This window comes from Antedon bifida, chromosome 7, assembly GCF_963402885.1.
Source record: "Antedon bifida chromosome 7, ecAntBifi1.1, whole genome shotgun sequence".
In the NCBI taxonomy this organism is placed as follows: Eukaryota; Metazoa; Echinodermata; class Crinoidea; order Comatulida; family Antedonidae; genus Antedon; species Antedon bifida.
Window position 1 is genome coordinate 22,929,801 of NC_136232.1, and position 21,652 is coordinate 22,951,452.

The window sequence follows — 21,652 nt, forward strand, 5'->3', positions numbered from 1 at the left end:
AAAATCGAGTTAAGTGAGAAAAAACACCAACAGTGATGTAAACATAGTTTTGCCAAAACCATTCTTAGGCCACGACAATACTACGTTTATCAGAACCACAATCAATGAAGTTAGTTAATAAGGGCACATTTTTATAAGTTCCCAAATGCATGAGTTTACGTGACGTTTTGCTACCAGGAAACCACAAGACGAAACGGACGCAGGGAACTCTAGCTTGCGCAGTTGACGACAGAATTTATGTTTTACGAGCACGGTGTGTTTTGTCAAAAGAGTGCGGTAACGAAAACTTGGCACGGGTTGTTTTATTTGTTTCTAATGAAGAAGTTGCGAAATTTTAAACCAATTGTTCCGATGAAACATTCTTTTTGTTAAGGTAAATTGGCAATGTTCGTTTGTGCTGGGATACAAATGAGAATGAAAAACCCGCAATATGGAAAGTTAAGAATAATTACAATTTAGGTTTGTAATAAATTTTAAACAGAGTATCTTCAAGAACACTAAATTTGAACAAAATATTCAAAACATGAAAAATAAAACATAAATCACACTTTGAATGGGCCATTAGACTTAATCAATCATTAAACTTAAACAAAGTTATTCACTTTTACCTAAAATAAAATAAAACAAATAATAATTTGAAACCAGATGAATTTTTTTGAGAACTTTTAAGTTATAAAAAGGACAAACTGAATTTAACCAAAAAACCCACTGACACTCCAGACAACGTTGCGGTTAGTTTTTAGTTTTATCGGGTAAATCATTTTTTTTTTTGATCAACTTATTTTGGTCAAAGTAAATAAACTATTTCAATATATCTGTAATGCTGTGTGGCACGGGGCGCGTTAAGTGTAGTAAGAATAACTGATCTATATACCCAAAATTCACTTGGTGGCGCCGTTTAAGCAGCGCAGCTACTCAACGTTCACAGTTCAAAATTACAATAATTAAAGGTGTTTATATGCGATATATAGGCCTATATTTCTTCCAATTGTCCGGTTCATAAATGTATTATTTTAATGAGCTTTGTCAGTCATATTGTTCTGAACTGATTAAAAGGTCATTAGCATTGAGCACCACAATTGTAAAGGTAAACTTTACTTCCCATGACACCTTCGGACATCAAGCCGGGTTATTCAAATCGGTTCGTGATGATTACTGAGGTTCTTCAATTACGATGCACCGTACACCTTTACGATACATTGGACTCCATTGTGTGTTTGAATTGTGGGCATAATACGCAATTAAAGTTGAAGAATTGATTAGAGAATTTAAACAAATGACACGGGGCCTTCTTTACGTAGAAAGTGAATTGGAAGATAGAAACATGAATACGCATGCGTATAAGCTGACGCTTTTGATTCGCGCGAACAAATTCGACTAGTGGAAAATCGGAAAGTGGATAAATATTTCGTGCGACAAATAATGATTGCAAAGCCCAACAATTTCGCGGCCCTAAATATTTGCGATTTGATTTTCTTGTTCTGTAATCTATCATATAAAATATTTGTCCATGGTCTGACGAACAATTGTTGTCCTCTTTTCCACATTTGCGATTTTATGTATGGACCTTGAGGGTGCATATTTATATGTACAGTATATCCACGGAACCTCGATGGTATATCTATGCTCATAACAGTTAAACATCTAACGCTTAGAAGAATAGGCGTAAAAGATACTCTCTCTCCAGACCCCCAACCTATTCAGTAATTAAAGAAATTCTCCAACTAAACTTGTCCCAGTTGGACTTTTCTCAGATGTTGTTACTTTTTACACAATACTTTTCTGAATACAAGATGGACAGTCCGATGGACATCCTATAAAACTGTTCATTCCTTTGAGAACAATATTTTGTCGAATAACAGACCTTCATTTCAATACTGTTTTCAACTAAATCACATAGAACATCCGGGGTTTCATATTGAGGGATTAAGATAATCCGATAAACACTGAGGTTTAATATTGGCCTGTGATGAAGTGTAAAATCAGACTCTATTACAGGGCCACTATCCAATACATCATGTTCATAGAAAAATGAAAAGAATGGCGATACATTACTTTTTAATTTCCATTTTTGCCGACAATAATTATTGTACTGCAGTCAGGCCTATAGAAGTACAGTAGTACATACAGTACTTTAGTTTACTGCAATAACATGATTTGTTTTTCAATGTAGACGTTTATGAGGCAGTTATTGAAATAAACAGTGTCACGATTACCAAAAAAGCAGCTTGCTAAATAATTGCATAAATAGTTTATAGAGACAAACACAAATGTTTAGTGCTATACTGCAGTAACTGAGAATAATTGTGATATGCTCCCTAAATATTGAAAATGCATGTTATGAAAAAACAACAAATATGTTTTCGATATAAAACATAGAAGTATGTATAACAACCAGAAAAAGCTTCCTAAATAATTACATTAACAGGTATAGAGACAAACAAAATGTTTACTAGGATATACTGCAGTAACTGGGAATAATGTTTACATTCTCCTTAAATAAAGGAAACTGAAATGTCAGGAATAAACAACAAGTTTTCGATACAAAACATAAAAGATCTATGCATATACTGTAGTCCACGGGAGATTAAAAGATTGGTATGCCATATTTAAGTCTAAAGTTCTTAAATCGATTTAAGTTTGTTATTTTGTATGTTTCATGTTTTGTATTTGTATGTGCTTTTAATTCTATAAAGAGTTTTAAGGCATCCTGTAATTAACGATTTTTCGCTGTTGGATGTGGTTGAAATAAAATAAAATAAATAAATAAATATAAAATGTGTTATATTTATAGATATATAGATAAATAGATATTTCTTTTTTTTATATATTGTGTGAGTTCATCTCATTCTCTGTTATGAAATATTGTATACAAAATACTTCTTACAAAAAACTCCGTTCGATTATTTGACGTAACAGTTTTAATTATTGTTCTTTCTTCATTAAATAATGCTTTTTAATTGATATTCTATTTAATAGTTTAAAAAATAATGATTTATTATCAATTATTTTTTTTTTTTTTTAAACAATCAGTAGTTCCGTAAACATTTTGTGTGACGTAAAAATAATATAGTCTGAACTGACTCTATTTAATCATAAAATAACAGGGCCTATCGGGTATTGAATACATAAGTGACTCTTTTGAGGATGTATATTATCATTATTCTTTACTCCATGATATTATTATGATTGGATTTAGTTAGTCCTTCTACTTTAGTTAGTTAGTTGTAGTTGTTCTTGTTAGTTAGCTTATCAATCAATTAATTAAATCCGCAATCAAACAATCAACTTCTATTTCAGAACACAGTCCGTGGCCTACTGATGTACAGAACACAAATAATAATCTTAAACTGAACTAAAAAGGTAACCACTACTAAACTATAACGACTGCACTTGAGAACATAACGTAACTACATGGATAGCCAGCGAGAAGGTCATTTTATATACAAATAATCCGAATTGTACCTCAAGGATTGAATTATTGTATGACCAGATGGAGACAAATACTCGCAGTTAAGCCCTTCGATCTACTAGCACACTATACAAACCGCAAACTGAAATATTTCATATTGTAATTCCAGCTCATCAGCTGCCAAGCCGTAATCCCAAATAGTCGGACATAATTAGAATCTGGAGAAAAATATGGAAATGACATAACCTTGAAATTATGTAAGATTAGTTATTCATAAATCATAATAAAACTATATATACTGTTTTTGTTAAGTTTATGATTGCGTCGAATAATCTATATTAATTTATTCCTTCAAAGAGTGACATATTTTTGTTATAATTTCGAACCTGTATTTAGCTAGGGTGCGGCTGTGAGGCGAGGCGAGTGTTCGAGGTGTTCCTTCCTTTTTATCAATTCATTAAATAATAATAATAATTTAATTTTGTTTGTTTGGCCTTTTCCGCAACAACTACCCCAAGTGTTTCTTCCTTTTTTACCATCAATTCATTAATTTATTAATTTATTTATTCATTTCATCCAATTATTACCTCCACCAAAGACGCTGTGCGATCACCATGGGTTTATTTAACGATTTATTTGTTTGTCTGTTAGTAATTACGTCAACACTACTGAACGGATTTTTAGTTTTTTTAATTTGTGACTGGATTCGGATCCAGGTCACGATTTTGGATGCGTTTCCATTTTACCGCGGAGGTCACAACTCTTCTCTGATTGATCTTGTTTTTATCCAACACCCTCCACCACCCCGCCCCCTGAAAACACACATACCCCTTGACACCACTGGAAATACCACCAGTAATATCAATATGTATAGATACATACATTCTAACAAGGGAAGGTCATCTATATGTCATCTGCGTTATGTATACAAAGTGATTGACATGGAACAGCCTTGTACAAATTTTCAAATACAATCAACAATACTGTACATACAACCTTCTTTAAATTCAAGGAGAATGTAGTATCGAAATCTGATGTAATCCGTTAAATTGTGCCAAGCTTCCGTTCATATGCAATTTTCTGATACCAGAATCTTGTAAGATTTAGGTTAAGTATAAGATTAAGTTTGGTCGAGGAAAGGAGAAGGAGTACAAATTACACGGAAAATAAAACTCTTCTGTCACAATACATTCCTCGACAGTTCACGTCGTGCAAGATTCGTTTGTTTCTGAAAAAAATACAGATACATACACATAAGGCAATATAATAATACAATAACACTTTTCTGTTGATATGGATATATCGAGAATTTCTCGTGCCCTATAAATAAAACTTTCGCCCAATGAAGACGCGTGGCGTAGTTGTGACGTGCTGTTATGACGTGTAGTTGTGACGTACAGTTGTCAAGACAACGATAACGTTTCAAGAAAATCGTTTTAAAAAACACTTTTTTTTCTGTAGAAAATCACTCGGCTCGGGTACCTCTTCCCCCTAATTGTCGCAAATTGTAATGCAAAAATTAACCTTAGCCCTTCATTTCACCATTTTTAGGCCCTGGACTTCCCTATTTCAAAATCCTGAATCCGCCACCGTCCGCTAATAGATGCTGATTCGTATCCAGCATGTTCCTTAAGCTGGTGGGATTACTGGAATGATACGGTAGGCGTAATGCAAGATTACCCCAACAAAACATTTCTTTCCTGCAATTCATGAGGCTTACGTATTAAGCATCCATAATATTAACCCAGTTCTGTTGCTTTCTATTGAGGACATTGAAAAAATGCCAATCATACTGAAGATTTAATAGTAAGTACATTATTTCCTAGAGTTATTGTTGTAGACCTTGTTATTACGGAATCGAGTAATTCCGTAATAAAAACAATACTTGTGTACAGTAGAACAACTCCTATGGGGACACCATATCCAGCGGACACCCCTATAAAGGGACACTTTTTTGTGACCCGAACGTGGGCATATATGTCTACTATTATGTCTAATAGTACCTAAAAGTCATAACTTAAGAAAAACGAAATAAACGTAATTAATACACAACCGATAAAAGGTACAAACATGTACTTTTAGAATTTGGGTATTTCACTAAATAAATGTGGTTTTTTTTTAAATTTCTTAAATTTTGTTTTATTTGTAAAATATAAAATGTTTTTCGAAATATTTTTTTTAATATTTTAGTTTGTGTAATAGGATTTACATTTATAATATAACATAAAAGCTGGGTTGATATTATTGCATTTGATACATTTAAATTTAAACACAGTATCCGCACGTTTGTGGTCGTAGACGATTCTCATTAGAAATGACACAATCAGAAAATATGAATCAATTTTGATAATTAATGAACTTGAACTAGACACTATTATTGCAATTACGTACGAAATGCTAGCCCCATTAAACTGAAATTCGTATAGTCATTATAATCAGTGTCTGGCGCGACCATCCTTCGCGTTTGTCGTATTTAATATATTTATCTGGCTATGTGGTCTACATTTATAATAAAATGACCACTAGGTGATTAATATTCATTCCGACTATTATTATTTCTATTAATAACGACAGTCCAGTTCAGCATCTGCCTTCGTGTATAATCGACATTTAATGCGGTAGCTAAGTTTAGTGTTGGATGAACTCATTATTTCGCTAACTTATGATAAACACAGCCTTAGTTAGCCAAGTTAGCGTTGATAAACCGATCGTTATTAGTTAGTCAGTTAGCGTTAATAAACCGATCATTATTAGTTACCTAAGTTTAGCGTTGATAAACCGATCATTATTAGTTAGCTAAGTTTAGCGTTGATAAACCTATCATTATTAGTTATAGTCAAGTTAGTTTTAGTAACCTCATAATTAGTTGGTGTTGATAAACTCATTATTAGTTGGTTAAGTTTATTGTTGATAAACTCATTAGTTGCTAAAATAGTGGTGATAAAGTCTTTATTAGTTAGCTAAGTTTAGTGTTCATAAACCCATTATTAGTTAGCTAAGTTAGTGTTGATAAACTTACTGTAGCTGGGTTTAGTGTTCATAAACCCATTATTAGTTAGCTAAGTTAGTGTTGATAAACTTACTGTAGCAGGGTTTAGTGTTGATAAACTCATTATTAGTTAGCAAGTTAGTGTTGATAAACTTACTGTAGCAGGGTTTAGTGTTGATAAACTCATTATTAGTTAGCAAGTTAGTGTTGGTAAACGTATTATTTTAACTAAATGTAGTGTTGATAAACTTATTATTAGTTAGCAAGTTAGTGTTGGTAAACGTATTATTTTAACTAAATGTAGTGTTGATAAACTTATCGTTTTATCAATAAACATTGATAAACTCGTAATTTTAGTTAATATGCTGATTTACACAAAACAACAACAACCAGAAACACAAACGAAAAAAAAACGAAAAAAAAAACAAACAAATAAAAATAAATGAAAAGAAAAAAAAGCAAACAAAACCTATTGGAAATAATAATGTCCAACTAGCGAATGGAAGAGGATTAAAAGGTTATTACTAATGGAAAAACTGAACACAGATTAGGAAGTTAGAAAGGAAAAAAGAACAGCATAAAAAAAACCAAAACCTAAAAACATAATAATGTTCAACTAGCGAATGGAAGAGGATTAAAATGTTATTACTAATGGTAATCTGAACACAGATTAGGAAGTTAGAAAGGAAAAAAAACAGCATAAAAAAAAAAAACCTAAATACATAATAATGTCCAACTAGCGAATGGAAGAGGATTAAAAGGTTATTACTAATAGAAAAACCGAACAAAATTAGGAGGTTAGGAAGGAAAATAGAACAGCATTAAAAAACAAGGCCAACAGCCATTAAGTCGCGTGCTACAATGCATAGTGATACCGGACCGACAGACCGACAGACAGACCGACAGACCGACAGACAGACAGACAGACCGACCGACATAGTGAACTATAGAGTCGCGTCCACGCGACTAAAAACAAATACCCAAAACCTTAAAAAATCAAAACATACCAGAAAAAAAACAATAATGAAAAAAAAAGAATAAAATATCGCCGATTTTACACCTAGAAAAGATAAAATGATTATAAATAGTTGTCTATAAATTCAGAATTGTTTTCACTATCTATTTGTTCTTCTACCAATTAAATATTTACCGACGAAAAAGATTAGATTGATACAAATTCTAAAATGCCTTTGAAGAAATACATTCAAGGAGGTTTTTTAGTGTGGGATGGGTGGGGTGATGTTTGAGGTTATTGATTATGTTAGCGCTCATTCTGATTAGGTCTAAAACGCGTAAATGTTTGGATCTCTTTATGTACAGTAGGCCTATAGCGCTTTCATCTAACATGGCACTTGAGAATAGCCCTGTAAAGCGTGGTTCCCACTAGCGACGCAACACAAGGGCGTAACGCAACGCAAGTGAATTGACCAATCACAAGCGATGGCTTATTCGCTTGTGATTGCTAACTGTCTATAACTTCGTTTGTCATTGGTTAAAACGCTTGCGTTGCGTTTACGTCCTTGCGTTACGTTCTAGTGGGAACCAAGCTTTAGTGTTAAGAGGGAGTGGAATAAGGATGGTCATTCCTTTTAATTGAGGGCGCTATATGACGTTGGTAGATTCTATCCAAAATGATTGTATTGCATACAGTTCGTTTGTATTTTACAAACAGTACAAGCTGGGGAGATACCATTATCAATTACCAAAATAGAAGAAAACGTATTATAAAGAAAGTTAATTTATTCAAATTTTAAAACAAAATTACAAAAAAAGTCAATTGAAAATTAAGCTAGTTTTTAACCAAAACAATATTAATAATAAATTTCAAAAGAAGTATTAACCATTTAAAATGTGTGTTTAGTTTTAAATTAGTGAATTTGAGAAACCAAACGGGAATGTTTTGATTTATTTATCTTATTGTTTCAGCCAAATAAATTATTACTAAATAAGTAAATTTAAAAAGAATATCTTTGAAAAAAAAAGACTTCTATTAGTTTGCCGATTTTCTTAATTTGACCACATTAACGACAAACTCATTTTGTGGTCAAACCTCACATTTAAAAAAGAACTCTTAAAAAAGAACACAATGATTAGAGATTTTATGTGGTCAATTTGATTTCACATTGGTCATTTCCTGCAAATGATTTGTTAATTATAAATTCCAAAGAGTAATAGCAGAAGAGCATACAATAGTAAAGATATATTTTCTCCCTAACATTTTTTTTTTCACATTTTTCGTTGAATATGCCATTTTAATGTCACGTAAAAATTATTCACTTTGACCAAAAACTGGATCGAGAGAAAAAAAAGAGATTTATCTGATAAAATTTAATAAAAGCAAAATAAATACTTAAATTGTCTGATTGAACAATGATTTTCGTTTGTCATTTTATAAGTGAAATTGTTCATGTTTTCGGTGGACAATACATCTTTAACATTGTTCAATAATAACATAAATATAACTTTTAAAAAACTACAAACAATTTAAAAAAAATATAGATACTAAACCTCATAAACCTTAAACTATATAAAGATAAGTTAAGAAAACTATATCATTAATCAGTTTAATTATATTTGAGGCCTAAAAATCATTGATTGTTTGCAGTATGAAGTTAACGATTTATGGAGGGAAATATGTTGAGTGCAAATTGCAGATAACCGGCAAACAATTCTTCTTAGGAGTGGCGTATGGCTACGAGCGCTCACTGGTTAAACTCAGGGCTCCTTATGGGGGACATTGAGCAGGAGAAGTGGCATTAAAATATGTCCATATGGCTATATGTCCGATGCCTCCAGTGTTAGAGGGCCGCTTAGCCTTCCTAAACCAGGGGCCTCTGCGTTACGCCACTGCTTTTTAGGCCTACATAATTAACCATACATACGCGAAATAATATAAAAAACAATTGTAACAATTATCTAATTGCATAAACAAATTATTTAATTTACAAGCCATATTTATATAAATATCTATCTCATAATTAAATTATACATCTGGGTTTCTCTTAGGCACTTTTTACAAAAAATTATTGCAGAATAACCGACGGGAACATTCATAAAGAACGCCCTCTATCGACAACCAAAGTAGCTCAACTTTTTAGTGCAAAAATAAAAGAACGTTTTCCATATTTGGTACCACTTTTTGCCTCTTTAGTTACTGTGATAAAATTATAATTTTATTTACAAATAAGATCAATTTTAAAAAACATTAAAATTTAGTCATCTTAAGCATGATTTCATAATTTAATCTTACAATTAATTTGAATACAGTAGAAATTCAATATTAAAGGGACACCTTCGAAATCCTTAAAAAATGTGCACAAAAATACTACTTCCAATCCCATTCGTTTCAGTGTCCCTTTAATATGGGTGGTCCTGAAAGGGTTAGGGTTAGGGTTAGCTAACCCTAACCCTAACCCTGAAAGGAGGGGTTCTATTGTATTCGTTATTTTTATCAACTTATTCTACTCATTAAAAAAAGATCTTAAATTTTAATTTATCTTAACTTAATTACGGTAATAAATAATGTTTTTCTCTATTGTGCTTATTAAATTGCAATTCTGAGTACTTTAAGTTAATCAAATATCAATTGCCAAAAAGAAAACATTTTGTACCATGTAATAACTTCTTTTATTATTATATACAGTAGAACAATAATAATAATAATATCCTGGATTTATATAGCGCCTAATGTTGTGAAACCTCTAAGCACTGAACATTATTACCCCAGTTAATTTTTGGATCAAACACGTATGGAAACATACTTCCATAATGCAGCTAGTAATCAGCGCAAAGTTGTGTCTTGATCTAACCGGGTACCCATTTATACACCTGGGTAGAGAGAGGCAAACGTAAGTAAAGTATCTTGCCTAAGGATACAAGCAATGCAGCGAGAGTTGGATTCGAACCTCGATCTCACGATCAGCAGTCCAACGTCCGACACAATGCGCCACAAAAGTGTCGCCCTCATAGGGGTATATCCTCCCAATTGGGGTATCCCCTTTAAAGTTTCAAACAAGGAGTTCTACTGTATAGGGTACTGTATTACATATATTTCTAAAAAAATCAACTTCATCCAATAGTGGTAGAGGAATCGAACCAAAACACCGTGATTGAAAGCAAGGTTTGAAAGCACTATACCATAAACTCTATATTGATGGACAATAGATACATTATAATTATATTATCATCATCATCATCAAATGGTTGGTAACAGTTCTTCATCACTGTCGTCATGGTATGCGATTGGACTTGGATGTACGTCGCCTAGTAACTCATCATCATCATCGTTAAAGAACGAATCCCGCTGTTGTTGTCCCGAATGTTTTGCCGTTACGTCTTGCAGCAATTCATTTTCAATCCCTTCTTCATCCGAAGAAAGCTTTACAAACAAAAATTTTTCAATAAATTTATTCTGTAGGATAGTACACAAATAATGAATGTTTATGAGTTGAATAGTGAGAATATTGCATGAGTTGAAAGACTGACTAATTCATAAAAAGAACAGTCAATCTTTCAATGAATGAAATATATTCTCCATTCAACAAAGATAAAACTTTATTTGTTTTATAACCACCTACTATTCAACTATTACACTGTTTTTATCTAGAATCGAATGTCGGGACGATAGGCCTTTAAAAAAAGATAGCGCTCTAATTACAGTATGTACACGGAGTAGAACGAACTGCGCACTCTACAGGTTGGATTTTCGAAGTTGGCCTCCACTTATGGTGGACACACCTTTTCCTTTGTTTTGGACTATTCACTCACTTTTAATTCATAAAAAAATTAATTTAAAAACTCATTTATTTTGGAATTTTTTGGTTTTTTTGTGGAAATTTCCGCAATATAAATTTTTGATAATTATTACAATACATAGAAACTGTATAAATTTGTATTAAATCAACTAATAATTTAAATTTGTTATACTGTATTCATCTATGTGTTTTATTATATTATACTAGTATAGCTTTTTGCTATTGAAATTTTCTGTTTTTTTAATTATCAAACTCAGACATTAGGAGTAAAATGGAACTGAATTTTCATTCATTTGTCATTATTCATCATCTAAACCTCTGTCTAAAATATTAAACTTTATGTGACAAAAAAATGTGATGTGTCCATATATGTGCTACTATACTTGGACATATCACTACCGTATTTGGGCATCACTTTTTTTTTTTGTCAAACTAATTTGATAGTGCAGACAGAGCTTTAGGCAGATGATGAATAATGTTGATACCTTTGTGTATTTATATGATGGTATATTAGAATATCCTCCAGGAAAGCACCTCTTTATACTTCTGGCAAAAGATGCCCTAAAATAAATAAAACATTCAATAAAACGAATAATAGACAGATAAAAAAGAAACATAATGAAGTACTCAACGATCTTGACCAACAGGAGGGAAAATGAAAAAACGTCAAGTCAACATCTTAATAATAATATCCTGGATTTATATAGCGCCTAATGTTGTGAAACCTCTAAGCGCTGAACATTATTACCCCATTCATTTTTTTGGATCAAACACGTATGGAAACATACTCCTATAATGAGCTAGTAATCATCGCAAAGTTGTGTCATGATCTAACTGAGGTTCCATTTATACACCTGGGTGCAAGCAATGCGGCGAGAGTTGGATTCGAACCTCGATCAGTAGTCGAACATCCAACACACTGCATCAAACGCCCTTACATCTTAACAAAATCAGAGGTTACAACATTTTGTAAAATACAATTTAGACGTAATATTTCCAACATCATACTTAAAACTATGATGCTCAAACATTTTTACTAATAAGTATATATAAGTGACTCACTTTATGCAACTAATATCAAAAAGATATATATATCAAATTAGTTTACTGTATGCAGTTGAACAAACCTAGATGTCATCTGCACAATACTGGATACTCCTTCAAAAGCATGTTTGCTTTTTTTTTATTTATTGAAATAGTACTATTTATACCTAGTGGAAAACAGGCTTTAGGCTGTCTGCTGAGATGTTGAACTGTACAAAATTAAATTTACTTACCGTCTATTAGGTTCATGGAAATATAATGCTAAGCAACATATAAGAACTAATGTAGCAAAAACTGCAATGATAATGCCGGCTGGGTGACTTTTGCCAACCTTACTGCTCAGAGATGTGCGATCACTTGTTCTGTGAATGGGATATGTAAATGTTAGTTTGTTGAGGTAGGAGGTGATAGGGAAAAATCAGTGGGAAAACAATGGGGAAACAGAGGAGGAAAACAATGGGTAAACAGTGGGAAGACAATGGGAAAACAGAGGAGAAACAGGGGAGAAAAAAGGAGGGAAACAATTGGGGAAAAAGAGGAGGAAAAGTGGGGAATAAGGAGAAAAACAATGGGGAAACAAATGAGAAACAGTGGACAAATAGAGAAGAAACAGTGGGGAAAAGAGGAGGGAAACAATGGACAAATAGAGAAGAAACAGTGGGAAAAAGAGGAGGGAAACAGTGGACAAATAGAGAAGAAACAGTGGAAAAGGAGGAGGGAAACAGTGGGAAAAAGAGGAGGGAAACAGTGGACAAATAGAGAAGAAACAGTGGGAAAAAGAGGAGGGAAACAGTGGACAAATAGAGAAGAAACAGTGGGAAAAAGAGGAGGGAAACAGTGGACAAATAGAGAAGAAACAGTGGGAAAAAGAGGAGGGAAACAGTGGACAAATAGAGAAGAAACAGTGGAAAAAGAGGAGGGAAACAGTGGGAAAAAGAGGAGGGAAACAGTGGACAAATGAGAAGAAACAGTGGGGAAAAGAGGAGGGAAACAGTGGACAAATAGAGAAGAAACTGTGGGAAAAAAGGAGGGAAACAGTGGACAAATAGAGAAGAAACAGTGGGAAAAAGAGGAGGGAAACAGTGGACAAATAGAGAAGAAACTGTGGGAAAAAGAGGAGGGAAACAGTGGACAAATAGAGAAGAAACAGTGGGAAAAAGAGGAGGGAAACAGTGGACAAATAGAGAAGAAACAGTGGGGAAAAGAGGAGGGAAACAGTGGACAAATAGAGAAGAAACAGTGGGAAAAAGAGGAGGGAAACAGTGGGGGAAAAAGAGGAGGAAAAGTGGGGAAAAGAGGAGGAAACAGTGGACAAACAGAGAAGAAACAGTGGGAAAAAGAGGAGGGAAACAGTGGACAAATAGAGAAGAAACAGTGGGGAAAAGAGGAGGGAAACAGTGGGTGGAAAAGAGGAGGAACAGCAGAGAAATAGTGGGGAAACAAGGAGGAACAGTGGACAAATAGAGAAGAAACAGTGGGAAAAGAGGAAAACATTGGGGGAAACAGAAGAGAAACAGTGGGAAAAAGAGGAGGGAAACAATGGGAAAAGGAGAAGGAAAAAGAGGAGAAACAGAGAAGAAACAATGGAGAAAGGAGGAAAAGCAGTGGAGAAAAGAGGAGGAAAACAATGGGGAAACAGAGGAGAAACAGTAAGTAAACAGTGGGTAAACAATGGGAAAAAAGAGGAGGAAAATAATGGGAATGAAACAGGGGGACAGTTTAATTTAAACATAAACTTTTAAAATAAAAAAAAACACTTACGTTGTACAAACTCTATTAGTCTTCCAAATAAAGAAATAATGACATTTTATGGATTCATATTGAAATTCTGGTTGTCCCTGTAAAATCAAGTAATACATGACTGTTAGATAATTATCTATTTAGGAACATTAATATACAGGTGACAATATTACTAAAGCTCTGTTTAAACTATTAAACTAGTTTTACAAAAAAGTGTGATGTGCCAATATATGGCAGTGATATGCCCAAATATGGTAGTGATATGACATATATGGGCACATGATGCTCTATCTGCTTTTTCATATAAGGAATTCAAAAGATTTGAACCCTGAACTTACCAATCCTACACTTTCATCGCACTGGAAAATAATGGTAGAATTGACATCACCTCCTCCCTTGCCACATGACTTTGGCTTGGTAACAACCATTTCCAAAGTACCATCTGAAACAGAACAGAACAATCATGACATTAATGACCATACCCATGTCGGTATTGCCACGACTAATGACCACACCCATCTTATCACCATGATAAAATGACCAAACCCATCTCAGCATTGCCATGACAAATAACTAGGCCTAAACCCATCTTATCACCATAACAAAATGATCACACCAATCTCAGCATCACCACAATGTGGCCACAATAAAAAAAACGCCAAGACAGAATGACCACACCTATTTAAACTTCACAATTACAGAGAAGACATTCGCATCACCATAGAAATACAGCTATGCTTACTTCAACATAACAAAATGACCCCACCCACCTTAGACTCAAAATGACAGAATGACCACACCCGCCTCAACAACAAAATCACAGTGTGGACACACCCACAGTCCCTTACTAAATAACCACCATGGAAAATGGAATAGCACCATCTAAAACGTCTTATAGAATTTGAAGGTACAGGACAGAAGGGAACTTTTTCTATTTTAATATTACAGCTATAGGCCTACCCTACCATTCAGGCAGGAGAGTGCATGTCTTGTTTACCACATGTACACCATCCCTGTAGGGTAAGCTTATTGATAGCATCTTCTAACCTTGACTTCCACCCTATTATTGACCAACTAAAGTTGGACCTATGAACCCAAGTGATATTAAAGTAATTTAATGACATATGGTATTGAAGAGTACAGCCTATCACAGGTGTTTCATAAAGTTGTCATAAATCATAAAAATCATTAATGTAAATATAATTGCAATTTTATGTATTAATATATTTAACACTATATAAGCAAATAAAATCCACTCTTCTTCTTCTACAAAAAAAATGTCCATTCAATAAAATTGCATGATTTGAGTCATCCAATGTTCCGAGGGTTTCATTATCATGTTGGTATATCACAATAGTAAATACAGGTAGTATTTTAACATTGCCTTTTGCAATTTGATGTATTTGTTGTTTTATTGTCTGAATTATGCCAAGTAAAACACATTTCCATTTTACTAGAGTGGACCAATAAAATTTCTTGAATCTTGAATCTCTCATAAAAAAAATAAAAACCTTTTTTAATGGATTAATAAATAATATATAGATTTTATGGTTCTACAGAAAATTACTACATTAAGAATTTATATAAAAAATATCTAATATTAGTAACAATGTTAATCAATTAAAAATTTTAGAAAATATTAGAAATATCAGGGAAGAGTAAATCATTGTAATTTCACTCTTCTCTGGAAATATCATATCACTAAAAGTTATAGTAACAAGTTTTTTTGAGGAACTATTTTATCTTGAAGCAAAATCTTAACTGACTTGTTACAACTTCCCATTATAAATAGTGTTGCCTTGTACAGTGAACTCAATCTGATGAACTCTGCTCTACAAGAATATCACTCAGTCAAGGTCATCTCATTAAAAGGTCATAATTGCAGAAGAACTCTCAAGGGTTTGTCCCTTTCTTAACAGTATCCTAATGGGCACGCTTCAAAAACAGACAAACTCATTGTCAAAAACTTCCTCTATCTGATGAATGTAAAGAGATAAAAGGTTCAGGACTGGAAAGATTGGTTGATTCCACTTAATATAAATATATTGTTATAAGGACTAATATCTTCACAGATCCCGGGGATTTGATATTTCTGGGTAGAAGCTGTTTATAGAAGCTGGGGGTCACACATATCCTAAAATAATGTGCCAAGGGTGTTAGTATGGTATAGGGCAAATAGACATTATCATTTCTCCTCTCCTACAAAAATGTGAAAATTTTTAAGAGAAAAACTGTGTTTTTTCAACTAAACGTTTGATTTGATTGCATAAAGGAAACTTTTGGCAATATTCAGTAACTTATTCCCTCTTAAGTCTTAATAATTATATACTTGTTATTTCCATAATGGTCAAATGTATTTACTTGTTAAAATAAATATGATTTAAACAAGTTTTTTCGGAGCACAAATTAAGAAGAAATGCAACAATATAAAAATCATATATTGTTTCAAGGTTTGCATGGCAGAATCAAATGTTGATATAAATTTTGCGGTACACCACATATATTAGTTCTGAAAAGAACTTTGAGTTTCTCTATATAATATATATAAAATATAAAATTCAGAAGAATTCAACATTTAAATATACATCTGTGTGTGAAAATATAACCTTGAAAATTTGTATTTTTTGGTAGAAAAGTACTAAATCAACAAAGTGTAACTGGCCTAGACCTAGTTCTTAATATCAAACATGGCTTTTACCAGTAAATCATTGATAACTTTTACAACATGGTAATTTAACTGTTTTACAGATCTTCAAGTTGTATTGGGATATCAGTTACCAAGCCAAAGTGCAATACACCTAATGCGTGGTGGAGAAAGGAAGGGTTTAAATAAGAAACAGGTGGCCTAAAGTGAGAAACAGGGTCAAAGTTGAACAGATGATTACTATTATGATCATTGAACCTTCTTCAAATCCTGTTTCTGCAAACAGTAAATAACCTTTAATGATAATTTAATTAATAATGTAATTGTTGGGCAGTAGAAATGGTGGATGTTTAATATAAAGAAAGTACTTGCCTGTGTTTGGTTGAAAAAAAAAATTAATTTCATGTCCAAAAGTGATTTAATAAAAAAGAGACACACCACAGAACTATTAAAGACTGTGATAATTTAATTTTGAGGGAAAATTGAGTGATTCTTTGAAAAAAGGAGAAAAATGTTTGTTGAATACTGCATTAAAAAAAAAATTAATAAAAAAAAAAACCTGAAATATTTTAAGAATTAAAAAAAAATCAAACTAGAAGCCCATTTTCTGTCTGGCATCAGGTTTTTTTTTTAAATCATTGCTTTTAGGTTTTTTTTCTGCGGAAATGAGGCCTTTTCAAAATTTGTTTAAAATTTTCTTTCTTTATTTTTTATTTTTTGGCTGATAAGACATTAAAGAAACAATATAATAGTTTTAAAAAAGTTGTGCGGCTCCAAAACAAGATGGGGACATGAATTAAATTTTTTTTTTTTAATGTTCCATTTTTCCTTCAAAACAATTTTTAAATAACCGGTTAAATGGCTCACATCCAAAATGTTTTAAGATGTTACCATATATTATGGAATTAACTTAATTTAGTAAATATGCTACAAAGTCAGATAAAATTAAAATTAACTTGAACTTGTATTAACATAAACTTAATCAGAATATCAAAGTTTAAAAAAGATCAATAAACAAAGGAAATGTTGGGTCATAAAGTCCTTCACATGATGCTTAAAAAGCTTAACATGATTGAAGAAACATGAAAATAAATGAACTTAATAAGCTACCATCAAATGGTCATTGAATTGTGGTATGGACTAAACTTAGCTGTTTGACCCTTGACCTTGCGTTTAAATCTAATATAAAAATTTTTTTTTTTTAATGTAAATTTAATACTATTTATTAGGTTTTCATAATTAAATATGTATTGTCTACAAAAAACCTGAAAAATTAAAAAAATAAAATAAAACAGTTTTACTATTATGTTATATTGAAATGTGAACAAATAACGATCGCGCTTAATAAAGTTTTAAAATTCTCTATGTTTCTTTACATTACAGTTTTATCAAACTAAAAATCTGAATAAGAAAATTGAAATACAGAAAATAACTGATATGTTAAATAAAGCAAAAATATATAATATATACATATTCTCATTCTCACAGATTTCCTCATCTTTATCGTTTCAAATTAATTAAATTTCAGTATATCACCGGGCGGTTTAGAATTAATGTTCTTTGCCTGTTGTGTTAATATATACATATATAAATATTTAGATCTACTATTTTACAATTTAAAATCTATGTAATCCTTTTCCAGATTTTAAATTGTAAAATAGTAGATCTAATATTTATATATGTATATTTATATATGCACTGATGAAGGGCTAGTGTTGCCCGAAAGCTCTGCTAACTTTTCTGGCTGTTCTATATTTCAAATTTTCTTATTCAGATTTTTAGTCTTATGTAATTAATTTTATTTTTTGGTTTTTGTTTCTCTTTTACTTTTCTGTTTTTGTTGAATTTTGTATATTGTATCTGTTCTGAGGGTCCCAAATGATCAGCAAATGCTGGATGGATCACCCTCATTAAATATGGTTAAAATAAAAAAATAAAATAAATAAATCCAATTTTTTATCAAAGTGAATAAATATTATGTGACATTAAAATGGCCTATCCAAGCATTTGAACAACATATTATTTTCATGGGGACAATATATTTTAATCAAGTTAAAATAAACAAAAATACAACATCCCAAAATTATTGTAAAAACAAATAATTAAGTTCCGACTAAGATATGTTGTTGGAGCTTCTTTCCCTTTTTCATTTAATTTCTTGTTGCCGCATTTGATACGTACAGTGGGAAAACACTGATACCACCACGATTTAATTCATAAAAAGATGGGAGTGAAACTAAGCTAACAAATCATGACCTTGAAAATTCAAAGAAATTAATTTTTGGTTTCTTTGAAATAGTAATATAATAATCAGGGGACATGTTTAGACTAAGCCTTCAACTATTCAACCTACATAATTCACTCAAAATTAAAACACATTTAAATAGAGTGGAGTGAGTGAGAGATATAAAACATTGCTAAATGAGTCATTAGTTGTATGGACAGCCATTTGTGCCAAAATGGGTGTTTATTATTGATTATTTATTTATTTGTTGACCATGCACCTTTGAATCGGTGGAACTCACAATATGTAGTGCGGTCAAAGAAAGAAAACAGAACAGAACATATTGAAAAATAAAGACATGAACAACTAAACTAAACTAAAACAAACAAAAAAACAATTTACAAGCAACAATACGATATAAATCGATCATTGGGAGTATTTTAAAGAGAATTTTAATGATGTTTATTACTTATTATTTGTATACAATATTGTTATTATTTCATCAAGTTTTCTATTTGATGTACATTTATATTTTCTTTCATTTCCAAAATGCCAAAGAAATTATAAAACATTTTTTTGTTGTCATGGCAGATCGACAGCGTGAATCATTTGAGTTGACCACAGGGATGACCCCTAAATAACTTGTCCCTGACCACAACTATTGGGACACTATTTGAAGGGAATGACTTTATGGAGATTGACCTTCTTTCATATTCATATTAACAGATGTGTTATTTCCATTTTTTGGGGTAAATCGAATGTTGAGGAAAAAGTAAAAGTAACTTATTTTAGAAGTTATGTTAGAAATGATTTGATTTGAAAATAAAGTTTCCATAATTAAATTGTGGAAGTTTTCAAAATTTAACAATATTTAAAAAAAATGTTTTTTAATGTTTACGAAAAATAATTCTGATAGGCAGGTGATAATCTATTCTGGCAAGGAATTAGAAAATCTATTAGAATCCTGGCAAAGGATTTTCTGTCACTGTGCCAAGGTGATTAAACCGATTAGAAGGTCAAACCAGTACATCGTTTACAACAACAATATATAACATAATGAACATGTTAACAACACTGCAAAATTTATGCAATGTTTTGAGTTTTTCCAAACTTTTTAACAACTTCAACAAACATGCTTACAATTCAAATAGCCACATGATAAGCTTATTTATGTGGATATAATTTCTGAAATGTTAAAAGAGTTATTTAGAAACACACAGCAGTATGTTGCTCAACTGGAAAGTTTCCAAATAGAAAACATATTAGCTTGTTGGTACAACATGAAGTTTGCAAACTTTTAGAAACATCTAGAAACTGAAACTCTTCTAGAAGCTGTCAAATATTGTTGGTCAACTCAACTAAATGTTCCTATAATATAACGTTTTGAAACTTTGACAACATCTAGAAACAGGTCTTACTCAACCAAATGTTCCCATAATATTGAGTTTCTAAACTTTGGTAACATCTGGAAACAAATCTACACAACTATAAATGTTGCTATAATCTTGAGTTTATAAACATTTATAAACAGGTCAACACAACTATAAATGTTGCTAAAATATTAAGTTTCCATATTTTGGCAACAAACAAAGTCTACACACCTAATTATTGCTATAATGTTGAGTTTCCAAACATTTAGAAACAAGTCAACAAAACTATAAATGTTGCTATAATATTGCGTTTCCAAACTTTGACAACATGTAGAAACAAGTCAATATTAATATAAATGTTGCTATAATGTTAAGTTTTCAAAACATCTAGAAACAGATCTACAAAAACTATAAATATTGCTATCACGTTGGAAACCATGTCAAAATTACTGAAATTACTGCAGTAAACAACATTTTGTCTTTTATGTAATATTGTTTGGTAATCATATACGTTAAAATCATGTTTTATTACAGTAAAAAATGTAGTTACTGTAGTAGAAACATTTTAAACATGATTCTACAATTAAGAATCCAAACTTTAAAGTAAATCATTTTTACTTTTATATATAGCTTGCTACATATATTATATTATTCTTCTTATTTCTATATTAACTTATGATTAATTTCTGGTTTAAATAGCTGAGTACTCATTTTTGTAAAGGAACAGGTGAGTGGCAACTTGTTGGCAGTGGTTCAAATAATATTGCAACACTGCATCAAAAACTATAAACAATAGAGTTGAACCAAAACATTTAAAACTTGGCCAATGACAGGAATTCCTTGTCTATTTTTGTAACAGAAAGAGAAATTTTCTTGTGATGTTTTTTTTTCATGAGTCAAGAAGCCAGTAGAGTAACAGTCATCGGTGGTTGCCATCATTGAATTGATGGCATCTCACAATATGCGCTGCGCTTCACATAATTATATTTGCTAACAAGTTTGGGAAAGGGAAGGATGTGGTAGAGAGAAAGGTGTGTATGGAAAAGAGATGAAAGATATTATCAACTATGCCATCTAATGTGGGAACAGGAGGTAAACTGTTTACTTAAAGATGTATTGTCCCCCTGAAAAAATAATTTTTTTAATTTTTTTGTTGAATATGCCATTTTAATGTCACATAATAGTTGTCCACTTTGACCAAAAAATTGGATCTAAAAAAAAATATTTACCTGAAAAAACTGTAATTTTAAGCAAAAAATAGTCAAATTGACTGCCAGCCAATGGAATTTAGTTGAATTAACCATTTATTATGTCATTTAATAAGTGAAAACATTATTTTTTTTTTCTTTTTTTTTTCTACGGAAGTCTGAAAGTCTAATTTAAGTAATTTTTATTTTTCATGTTTTTGGGGGACATTAAATACTTCTTTAATATTGTTTACTAAAAACAGTTTAAAAAAAATTATATTTTAAATT

At 31.6% G+C, this 21,652-nt stretch overlaps 1 protein-coding gene across 1 annotated transcript in view; it reads right to left on the minus strand.

Moving 5' to 3' along the window:
- Positions 1-9,321: 9,321 nt before the first annotated feature.
- The window catches only part of LOC144848737 (cation-independent mannose-6-phosphate receptor-like), a 48,351-nt gene continuing 36,020 nt past the window's right edge, over positions 9,322-21,652 (minus strand). The window contains exons 40-44 of the mRNA XM_078705603.1: positions 14,278-14,381; positions 13,961-14,037; positions 12,433-12,561; positions 11,641-11,716; positions 9,322-10,779 (exon numbers count right to left, since the gene is read on the minus strand). Coding sequence (XP_078561729.1) covers positions 10,597-10,779; positions 11,641-11,716; positions 12,433-12,561; positions 13,961-14,037; positions 14,278-14,381 — 569 coding nt within the window. The 3' untranslated portion in view covers positions 9,322-10,596. The remainder of the gene's footprint in view (positions 10,780-11,640; positions 11,717-12,432; positions 12,562-13,960; positions 14,038-14,277; positions 14,382-21,652) is intronic.